At 38.0% G+C, this 12,117-nt stretch overlaps 2 protein-coding genes across 2 annotated transcripts in view; both read left to right on the forward strand.

The window, feature by feature from the left end:
* LOC146480615 (uncharacterized) overlaps window positions 1–2,816 on the forward strand; it is an 85,645-nt gene extending 82,829 nt beyond the window's left edge. Inside the window, exon 3 of the mRNA XM_085109389.1 lies at window positions 2,517–2,816. Coding sequence (XP_084965515.1) covers window positions 2,517–2,816 — 300 coding nt within the window. The remainder of the gene's footprint in view (window positions 1–2,516) is intronic.
* A 3,734-nt stretch (window positions 2,817–6,550) lies between these two features.
* LOC146480625 (collagen triple helix repeat-containing protein 1-like) overlaps window positions 6,551–12,117 on the forward strand; it is a 30,588-nt gene continuing 25,021 nt past the window's right edge. The window contains exon 1 of the mRNA XM_085109848.1: window positions 6,551–6,607. Within this exon, the coding sequence (XP_084965974.1) occupies window positions 6,572–6,607 (36 nt within the window). The 5' untranslated portion in view covers window positions 6,551–6,571. The remainder of the gene's footprint in view (window positions 6,608–12,117) is intronic.

Genomic DNA, 12,117 nt, shown 5'->3' on the forward strand with positions numbered 1-12,117 from the left:
CAGGCGTAAATTGACCTTCGGGCTGTGAGTTTTAAAGCTAATAAAATGTCTTAAGAGGGAAATACGTCTGTACACTAGAAAAACGTGATTCTCATTGAGCAAACTAAGCTCGATTCCACGAGAAAAGAGAAAAGCCCTTGGATCGAGTTTGGGAGCACAAACTTGAAGAGATGGACGAATCTCGTTTTAAAACTTTGAAGGCAATGCCTTCAAAAATATATATATTATTCTAGAAAAACGTGGGAAAGGGCTTGGTAAATCGGCTTTCAAGGGAAAGTCGGGAATTTCATTGTGCACGCAATTCTCAAGTTAAATTTTTCTAGTCAGTAATAACTAGGAAACACTGTGTCATTGTGTACAATGTTACACGCAATTTATAAACCCACTTGTCTCACGCAACTTAACGTGGAACAGCTCAGACATAGAATGACGGAGAAACCTTATCAGGGGTATGTGGAAACGGCGGTCAGTTGAGCGCAGTGATGCGAGCAATTTGTGTTTTCGTTCGTCGGTTTTAGTTTAACTCTAGCTCCATGCTTTAAATTTATTTCTGTCTTTTTCTTAACCGTAGCCGTTGCTTCTTTTAAACATCTTTTTGCATTGTCCCCCAAATTACTTTCTTATAGTTGGTATAATATTCTTACTGATTTTATCAGGAGCAAATTAAGTAATTCGCTGTCGATTATTTGTAGATATGTGGTTGCCTAATAATATGCTAATTTTTGCTATCCAGTTGTTTCGTCGTGATTGTTCAAACAAAACAACCGATCTATCAGTTCCTTTCTTGACAAATAACGAAAGCGGGCAAATTACAATGACACTAAACGAAAAGATGATTCCCTCCTCGACCACCGAACAAAAAAAAAATACCTCACTGATCTCCATTTTCTTGTTTGAAGCATTTTGAAATATGTCGAGTTCGTCGTTTGAAGATCTCCTTTTCTTTTCCTTGAGAGAATGATACACTAACCATCAGTTAATACAACCAATTAATTACAATTAATTTAGTCACAAATATTGCTTATAAACTGAGCTTTTCAATCAGACGTGATTTGCTTCTCATTCCTTTCATAGTTTCCATCTATGAAAATTTTACTTAATGCTACTTCTGAAAAAGATTTCGTAGAATCAAGTCGTGAATTTCGTGAGTTTTTATGGATATTGTAATGAAAGTAAACACTGCAAATAAGCAAGCACTCGTTTAAAACTTAATGAAAACTTTTCGGTTAAACATATTTCATTTTCATATAATTTCAGCTGTGATTTAAAAAATTCTGTTGTGCACAAATCAACGGCATAGCCCATTGAGACTAGACTAGAAGGAAGGCCTTCCTAAATTTGGCATGCAGTGACTGAAATTCAGTCGTGCTTTAGTTTGCAGATAGTTTGAATTCTTAGTGATACCTATCTGGTCCTCTGAGTAAATTATTGTTTCAGTGTATTAAACAACAGATACCGAGATTACAGAAACTGTTAATTGAAATTCCTATAAATGCTTTTTAATGTTTATTTTTTATGTTCGTTTGGGCGACGGATAGGAATGAATGTGTGACTCAAGAAAGCACAACGTTTGTCAAGCCGTCAAGAAAGACTTCAATTCGTCAGCTCAAACGCTGACGCAATGTTTGCTGTTAAGAACCAATAGAAGAGAAGAAAAGCAACTCGTTTTTACGGGCAACAGAAAGCTGAGACTTCCGCGTCGCTGAGGTCATCATTTCACTGTGTATCAGAACAACTTTGAGTCATTTGATTTCTGTCAGTAACTGGAATCAAAGCTTTCCCGTCGCTGCAAAACCAAGAAAATTTGTGAGGAGAGTATTGAGGGCAACAGGCAGAAATGTGAGTTTCGTCAGGTCTATGTTTTAAATATTTTCTATTTTAGTAATTGGCCCCCTTGATTTCTGTATGAGCAAGTGATCTGCCACCAGAATTTTCGCTTTGTTGGCCGTTTTTTTTTTTTTTTAATGATCGTTTTTCTGCGTGTTTTTATATTTCAAATTCCTTCCCGACTTCACACGAGCTGTAGCAGATCTTGAGTTGGAACAATGACTTTCAAAAAAATCGTTTTGTTTGGTGCGTGCATCATGATTCCACAATCAATCGGTAAGTTCTTCGATTCACAGCGTACGGCGTTTTCCTTAGTATTTCACATAATTACACCTCTCACACTCCTACATGGACCGTGATTTTCTTTCGATCCTTCTTTGTTCCTTCTCCAGTGCGACATGCCCCCAAGCTCGCTCTAATATGAAATAATCGTATTGCGATCTCCTTCAATTTTATGTCATCTCGCGTGCTATGTGTTTCTTTGCTAGCCTCGTTTGGCTATAATTAACACACCGTTTAAAATCCATTTTCTGCGTTATTAAGTTAGGTACGATATTGTCAGTAGTGTTCCAGTGAATCACAAGACAAAATAAACTCCACAGACTTCAAATGCATAATTTTTGAAACTTTATTCAACAAACTATTGCGTACAAGAAAATATAATTTCACTGCTACTTTTTCATGAACAGAAGGTGAACACCCAGTGCCCACCAGTCATCAGTACTTCGGTCAGCGGTGTACCTGGAGTGCCTGGGGTGCCTGGGACCAATGGAAGAGATGGAGCCAAGGGAGACCAGGGACCAGTGGGAGCACCCGGTGATAAGGGACCTGTCGGACCTGAGGGACCTAAAGCACCACAGGGAAACCAGGGAGCTAAAGGCGAGAAAGGTGCTCAAGGTCAGAATGGAAATCAGGGCCCAGCGGGACCACCTGGTAAAATGGGACTTAAGGGTGGAAGAACATCAATGATCCCAAGGACAGTTGGCTGAATAAGGTAAGAGGGTTAATGAACAAACTTACTAGCCAAGCATAGCGGGTTAATTTTGCATTTAACAACCTTGCCGTAATTTTGTGCTGTTGAAGGACAAGCATAAATTCTTCCGGCTTTTGAGCTACAAAACCGATATTGACAGAGTAATTAAAGAGATCCTACGCCAGTGAATTATTCACTCATTGGTTTTATTCCTTTTCAGGATTGCGCCTTTAACAAGCTTTCAGACAAAACAGCTTTGAAAGTTGAGTACAATGGCGACTTCAGGATCGGTTACTGCCTTGATTGCTGTTCGCGCTGGTATTTTACTTTCAATGGTGTGGAATGCCGCCATCCTCTCGCTATTGATGGTGTCATGCTCATTTATCAAAGCCACAGGAAGACGGACTCAGATTGGAGGCTACTGTGAGAGAATCCCCAAGGGAATAGTTCGGGTGGGAATCAATGTTGGAAACTGCGTGGGGAAGAAAGCTGCTGATGCTTACACCGTATGGAACTCTGTGACCCGCATCATGACTGAAGAAGTCCCTCCACCACAGTAATAGCTGAGGACAAAAAAAATCAAAGCAAAGGTGGACTATTAATCCTATAAGGTCTTTTTCATTTCCTCTGCATAAAATAAAGAGCTTTTTCCCAGGTTTGAGTAGATGGATGGATAGTGAAATTAATAAAAATTGGAATGTATGCTTGCAAACAATGATTAAAGGAGAAGGTCATTCCAAAATGGCACTTTTTTTCACTTTCGTCAATAGAAAGGTCATGTAAACATTAGGTACTCATCGAATTTTCAGCTTCCAAGGAGCTCTCTATCCTTATGAAATCCTTGTTCAAAGTAGCCCAAAAATCGAGCACGGTCGCCGCCATCTTGGAATCTACTTAGCAGCCTGGCGATGCTTGCGTGACGTCATTGAGTTCAACCAAAATGGCTGAGCCGTATAGTTTTGAGCCCGAGCGTGTAGGCTGTGCGTACGCTATTTCCTGGCACGGCCGTCACAAATCTGATGCAACGCTAAACAATGTCTTAAAACATGGGGATTATAGAAAAACGTCAAAGACAAAAATAAAAACTAAATTTTATGTGCATCAACCTTTGAACACGCAAATCTCAAGAAAAACTCTTGTTTCACGTTGAATATAAAAGAGGGAAAATGTGGTCGCGCAAAAATGTGCAAATTCGGAAATAACACCGCGGAAAAATTACACTCAAAATTGCGATTAACTAAAACTGATATCGCCCTAGTTTTTACCTTTCTGAAATGCACATTAGTTGTACTCTCACATCCACTGGCTTTCACTTTGCAGTCTTCGATAATTGAACGATAACAATAACAAATTCAGCATTATGTGCATGTTTTAGTTCTACGGCGTGAGGTTGTAGACATGAAAATTTTGGTTTACATATCGTTTGCTTCGTGCATTTGTAACGTCTGAAACAAGCGTTTCAAACGTTCCAAATGTTTGACTGTCTTGGCGCGTTTCGATCGTTTCATGTTTGTTTACGTACCTTGCGTTTCCTCTGCATAATTTGACTGAAGTTATTAATTCTGACCTTATCGAATTAAACTGTCAACCAACCGCAGTTGTTTCCAATGAGACCCGTATTCCCTTCTGAATCAAGCAGAGGAAACGTACAGTGAAGCGCAAATAACGATAAATTTACAGTTCCCGAGAGTATTATTTTAAAATTTTTTATCTTGATCAGATAATTAAATTGGCGATCCGTTTCATGAATCTATTGTTGACATTATTGTAGTCATTTTAAACTCAGTCGATATTACGTCTTTTTAAACTGTTGAAAAACTCAAAATTTTGCATCCTGTGCTATTAAAATGTAATGTTTCATTCACAAAATTTTGCTTTTACGGAAAATAAGCGCTGACATATATTGCGAGTATGCCATAATTCACCAAGCGGCGCTGCTTCTTGTTGGCTTTCGGAGCTGTTGGGCGTGGGAAAAACTAATTGATCGAAATAAGTAAATTTCTATTTTTTTGTTTTGTGTTTGTTGCATGTTATGTAGCTTTTGTTTTTCGAATATCCAGTAGTAATAATTGACATCTACTTAATTTGTCCTTAAAGTTTTTTGAGTTATGCACAGATTTATTAAAAAGTCTTAATTCCTTCAGTAGGTTTATTTCTGATAACAGACGAAGGCTTTACCGAAAGATGTTGCCGTGACATGCGAAAGATAAGCACGATGTAGTATATCAACATTCTGAAACGCCTGAAACGATCGAAACTAAAAATGCCAAACGCTTCAAACGATCTAAACGAACGATGTCAAACGCTTTGTACCATCGAAACGCACGTTTTTTGAACGATCCAAACGCTTGCAAACGAAACAAGCGTTATCCTCAAGTGTGACGGAAGTGACCAAAATTTGACACAAATCGCAAAGCTAATTTCCATGTTTTCACAAAATCGCTGTTTCAAAGGTTCAATTGGAACGGGAACTTGAGTACTTTAAATTATGTGAAACATTGAAACTGTGTAATGACATTCCAAGAAGCTGGCATTGTAGCGACAAAACAAAGGGCCAAACTTTAAAAATTAAGCTCGTTTGCGCGTACCAGGCAATAGCGTGCGCTCAGCCTGTAGGCAACGTTGACCAAGTAAACAGTGGCTCTGATAACGAGAACGAAGGTGCAGAAAGACTGTTCAACTTAAATTGGTGCTTGTGCGGAAGATGCGAAGTGCGGAAGACCGCAAGAGAGTGCGTTTGTTGTGTTGAAGAACCGGAGTCAGAAAACAAGCTTGAAGGTACTTTGTCAACCGGTATCAGGATACGACGAATACTTGCTCTGTTTCTTTTTTTTTTTTTTTTTTTTGTAATCTTCGCTTAATATGAAATCTTATATAATAGTTGCAACTGCGTCTGGTTTTCTTTCTTTTGCGAGTTTTACCACCGAGGAGATTATGTCGGTCGTCCACTTCAAAACAGTCATCAGTGCAGTGGTCGGAACAAACATACAAGTATTCTTCTTTTGGCAAGAACTTTTTGTCCCGGCCATTGCTTTGCCAAGTTTTTTCTCTTTACTGGTAAACGATGGAAGGAAATACCTTTTTCGGCCGTCTATTTGAGACCTATTTGAGCAATACCGACGGTGCTGAACAAAAAGGCATGACTGCTAAAGGACGAGTCGAGTGTTCAAACTTCCCGCCAAACTTTAGGTTGAACTCAATGACGTCACACAAGCATCGCCAGGCTGCTAAGTATATTCCAAGATGACGGCGACCGTGCTCGATTTTTGGCCTACTTTGAACAAGGATTTCATAAGGATAGAAAGCTCCTTGGAAGCTGAAACTTCGGTGAGTATCTAATGTTTACATGACCTTTCTATTGACGAAAGGAGAAAATGTGCCATTTTGGAATGACCTTCTCCTTTAAAAGGCTTTCATAACGTGGTCATTGGTTGAATTGTTTTTGTGTGCCAATGGCCGATAGCGTGCGGGAAGCGAGATCCACGCGGGCACGAGATAAAATGATTCAGTATAACGATGACGATTATTGTTATTGTGACAATGATTAAATAAAAGAGGTGAGCTTTGCTTTGGAAGTAGACATGACATTGACATCTGCAAAATGAAACACGACCTATGATCCCACAAAGCAAGTGGGCGCCAACCTTTTGAAAATCTTAGTCAAAATTATTATGATTATGAAAAAGAATCAGGTTTCCATTTCTTTGGCAGTAGATATGACCTTGAACACAAAAAGCGCAGACAAAAATCGTTTTGCTTGCTGTGTGCATCATGATTTCACATTTGGTGCTTTCTGCCAATCAATCAGTAAGTTCTTCGATTCACAGCGTACAGCGTTTTCCTCAGTTTTTCACATGATTGCACTTCTAACACTCCTGCATGGACCGTGATTTTCTTTCGATCCTTCTTTGATCCTTCTCCAGTGCGACATTGCCCCAAGTTTGTGTCATCTCGCGTTCTATGTGTTTCTTTGCTAGCATTGTTTGGCTATAATTAACACACCGTTTAAAATGTTTAAAATTCATTTTCTGCCTTAAAAGAAAGTCCGCGTTAGATTCGACCGGTCAATCTGGGCCAATCGTTCGATTTAATGAAAACACTCAACATCATAACATTAATGAAAACACTCAAAAAACAGAGTCATAACACTAAACCCAGTTTGATTTTATGCTGTTGTCCCATGTACAGTTATTCCTCATTTCCTGTTCGCAGATGAAAGTGTTTTTGTGGTCAGCGGTTATATCTAAACAAAGATGGACGACAACTTTCAAAAGCCTTTCTGCAACGTCCAAAACTCTTTCTCTGCAACTGATGATTGTTTGGTCGGCAGAGTGCCCGATTGAATAACAGAACTAATTTCACGGAACTCTGTAGAGATGTTCAGGTTTTTAGCTAGCATGATCGTCGCCTGTAAGCGAACTATAAAAGAACACGGATCCCCTGTCACGATATCCGTGACGCGGCCATCAAATTTGCTGACAGTTAATCGGTGAAACATGAAGTCTTGGAGGCAAAACAGTGGAACTTTTAAGGTATGTTTTTAATTGTTAACCCTTTTAAAACGTATTTGTCTACTTTAAGTTGCGGTCAGAGACAAAACTGAATTTGACAAATATTTATAAATAGATAAGAAATTTGGGCCATCAGTTCTTGCCCTAAAAGACAGCAGGATTGTTGAAGTTTAAAACCAAGCCCAGTAAGCTTTAGTTGTATGTTAGCGTAACAATAATTTTCTTACCTTTACCCAAAGCTGTTCAGCGGATCCAAATTCGAGATAAGTTGTTATAGGAACATCACGTTCAGTTTTCAAGAATATATAATGGAGAGATTGTTGTCGGTTCCAAACAGGCAGTGAAAATAGTTAACTGCATTGCTGGAAATCATGATATAGAATTGGGGCCAAGACAGAATGAAAGATAAGAGAGTTTTAAATCCTCTACCCTTCATTCTTTCTTGTTCGGACGTTTTAACTTGAAAGTATTAATGAGAGATTTATCTTCCCTTTTTTCCGATTTTGATCATGCTTCATTTACAATCCATGACAATCAACCGAGAAGAGTTGTTTTATTGATAAACAAGTACATTTACACTATAGTCTGTCTATAACTGTAACTGAATCGAATTTAATCATAACTTTTATATCCAGTGTTGAATGCAAGCTCTCCACTACACGTTGTCCAGGTGAATGCTGAAGATTCAATGTTATAATACACTGATTTTTTTCCCCTCTACATTCCGACCACTTTTAGTGGTGCCGCAAAGGGAACTGTTGAAACCGGCAAATACTATTTCAAAAAGCAAACCACAACTAGCAAGGAGATGAACAAATAAGTAAGACTGAAGACGAACAAGGGCTCGCTTTCGCCGGTGGTTTTTTGGGAACTGCCCAGCAGTGAAATGAGCCGAGGAAATCATCGAATGATGTCACAAGTCGTATTTTTTTTAATCGCAGAATGATTGAATAAACACGATTCATCAGTGAACAGAGTTTATTTTTGCGTAGTTATAGGACAATGGGGAGTAGAAGGTTTTTTCAGATATAAAGTTTGATCCAAAAAGTTATGGATTTGAATGAAATCACATGTGAACAAAACTGCGCTTAGAAAGTGAATTGATTCATAAAATCATAATCCTCGCATTTGTATCTCCAAGTCTTGATGATTATCAAGACATTTTAAACAATATTCCGAGGGGCACAACGCAAGTCAATCCATGACTTGTACTTTTCTGTTGAAATGCTCTCCCCCCCCCCCCCCCCAACTTTCTTTTCTTTACGAGGAGACTTTTAGGTTTGTTCAGAATAACAAGACAAAATAACAGTAATATACATTCATTGCCTTAAATAGAAGCCTGAGAATGAGACTGTTGACCAGAGAGTCTATACAATTCGATGTTATTTAACTCACCAACCACTTTTAAAACATTTTCGCGAAGACGTAAAGCATTTTATAATATCGCTTAACACACAACACTGTACTATTTATGCTTCAATGAACGTTACTTTTATTCTACAATCACACTTTTCCTAAGTAACACTTATCAGTCGTTTTATCGATCTTGAGGTAAAAAGCTAGTACAATTACTTCTAATTCAAAGTACAGAAGGAAGACTATGATATACTAAAATTAGTTGGTTTTAACTGGCTCGGATATGTGTAACAGGAATCGATGTTTGCTAACCTAAAAGCCCTATAACACTGAAAACGGAAAATTACAGTCTAACCTATTTGAAGACGATGATAAAACGTTGCACACATGTCATAATCTATTTTATTTCAAAATGGAAAATTTGCTGTAATGATACACACAAGAACATGGTTATATTAAGAATTTCTAGCATAAAAAAGTTTCCGCTGCTAAACGTTTAAAATGTCGATAATAAAAATAACGAAAACAGTAATACTTCTCAAATCCTTCAGTTGACAGTAAGTAAACTCAAAAATCAAAGTTGAAAAGCTAGCTAACTAGAAAGTACTTATTGTAGTCGAAATGACAAGGACAGAGTACTACTACTATATTTTTACTGTTATAAAGTTGTGATGCCAAATAAAATTTGGAGGTATCTTTCCTAAAGCAGCAACGTTTTCTCCTTTTTCTCGTTATAGTTGTATAAAGGCTTTCACACTCACGAGAAAGGAAATTGACAATCACATTATAAGGCAACTAAAAAGTGTTTTTGTAAGCTTCTTCGCTCTAACTGTCATAGTTTTGATGCTACTTTCAAAAAGCGGAATAAAATATCCAAGATGGAAACTTTTTATGATGGAAGTTCTTGTCTGAAGTGTTTAGCACTGGGCAGTACTCGCCTAGCTTGACCAAACTATATTAACTGAGCCAACCAAGATTCGGTATCTAGGTTCCCAGGGGTCAAAAACACAGTTTGTTGATCGCTCACACGTCAACCAGATAGTTTCCCACCGCCCAGGAGATGTCAACCCCTTTCGCCATTTTCAGAATGGTATTTGCTGCATAGACGAACTGTTGGAGGCCATTGCACCTGAACCGCTCTTGGTATGGTGTCTGGTTCTTGTCATGATAGACAAAGAACAGGACATTATCCTGTGTTCCGTACTACAGCCTGGAATCTATTTTCAGCTCCTGCGGGATGTCGTATCCGCTCTGAATGTAAACTGGCACACTGTTACCGTTGCTGGTTGTGTAGTCGCACAGGACATAGTTTTGACTTCTGTCTCCACCAAATCCAGCGATTGATCCTTGCTTCCAGTTGACGGTGACCGTTTCTCCCCTGCTCTTGAGGGTCAGAGTTTCGCCTTTCAAAGAACCCATTGTAGCAGATTCTAACGTAATACAATAAAGAAATAGATTATCAGCTACAGTTAGTAATGACTTTGTTATTGTATTTTCGAAATACTATTCTGATCTGTTCAATATTGACGCTCATTGTCAGCGTTAGTCAAAGGCGTTCTCAGTGCATGTATTCATTTTATTTGTTTGGAGGTGAGTATACCACAGATAGCTTGTTACTGATACTCACTCAATGCTATAATGGAAATTTCTCAAAAGTCTGTAGGCCTGTAAAATGACTTTCGTTGCTTCTTAAGTTAGTATACCGGCATCAAGTGTAGTTATATAAACTTTCATTGAACAATTCTATAGCTTACTGAGATGAATTTTCAGTAAAATTTCAGGGGGCAAATATTGGTCAAAATATAGAAATAGTCAGTTATACTTGAAAGAAGAACACAAGCACAAAAATTTGCCAGGCTAAAAAAATGTACACTAATTGCACTCAGGGTTATGGCGATAATTAATCACGACTGCATGCGCGCCAAAATCATGAAATGAAATGTTGATAGGAAAAATAAGTCACAATTTTCAGTTCGTGATAGTTTTGCCATTCAGCAACATTCGAACTACTAAGGGGATTGTGTTGCTGCACAAACGCAAGAGTACGCAGCTTTACATGTATCTTTGACTGACAGACAAGGTTTAAAATAACACAACTCAAACTTTTTTACTTGTTACCTTACTTCTCCAGTCGTGGTAAGTGGTGCACGAGGCATTACATCAAACTATTAACCTGATAAAGCTATTACAATTAGCTCCTGAACGGCAGAAAAATTGAATCCCAAGTAGGAACAAATTCACCTTTTACAAAATGTATTCAGTGGAATAGAAATAATAAACGAACAAAGATGTGTGAAGTGATTGAGGAAACTGAAATGGCAACAAAGAGGAACCCGGAGACACATCAAAGATCGAACTGGCAAAAAGTTCAAACAAAAATAAAATTGCCTGTTGATGAAACACGATTGTATACAGGAAATAAATAAAAACGATAAGTAAACTAAGCGTTTTCGATTGACGTTTAGACCTTGCTTGCTTATTTTGAAATTTTCTAACTAGCCAAAATGAGATTTTACTAGGGTTTTAGCCAATGCAAGTCATAAGAGTAGGAAATACTTTATCAGAATTTATCTTAAATACAACAACCAATGTTAGCCTGTATTTTTTTCACTTTTCAAGACTACGTTAGCTGTGAAGTTTTCCCTAAAACTTTGCGCTTTTGGTTTAAAGCATAATTAGTGTAATTACAGGTAAAAGGTACTTACAAGCTTGTAGACCGAAATGCAAGTTAAAATTGGTATGCCTTGAAAGAAGAAAACAGAAAACAACTGTTAGCTTTTCAGCAACAGATTTGCGGAATATATCTTCTGAGATGACCAAGAAATTACCAACAAATAATTACGAAAGATCAGTTCCATACCTTAAGAGTTCCCAGTGAAGGATGAGTCGTAGACGGAGGCGTTAGAACTTAAATTGTACCAAGGAGGAATCAAACGCCACTGTGTCAATCAATGTTTAGGCGGGGCTAGAAAGAACACAAGAAAGAATAGCTCCCTCTTTGTTTGATGTGTTTTTTTCCCTTTTGGAAGTTTGGTCTCATAGTTACAAATTGGTCCCTGATGACTTAAATAATGCCATGAATTTACGCAAATCAAAATGAAGGCGGAGTTAGTTCGTTGACTGGAATGAATAGCTTTTATACCGCCTCTTCGGGATGTTTGATCTCGAGATCGAAATTTGTTCCTCAATCGTAAAAAAAGTCCATTAACGTCAAAAATGATTGATGGGTGGGTGGGGTTTGATTGATTAGTTTTTAATTTGAGTACAGAGACCAATAGCGCTCCTTGTCACCTTTGTTTTGAAATGTTTTTATTCCCTTTTGGATGTGCGTATTGTGTTTGTACGTGCGTTTGTTTGTGTAGGTCCATTGACGTCAAAAAATTATGGGTGGGTGGGTTGGGGTCAGTTGATTAATTAGTTTTAAATTTAAGTACAGAGATCAATAGCGCT

Source organism: Pavona decussata, unplaced genomic scaffold, assembly GCF_977016875.1.
Source record: "Pavona decussata unplaced genomic scaffold, jaPavDecu1.1 SCAFFOLD_53, whole genome shotgun sequence".
NCBI classification, from domain to species: Eukaryota; Metazoa; Cnidaria; class Anthozoa; order Scleractinia; family Agariciidae; genus Pavona; species Pavona decussata.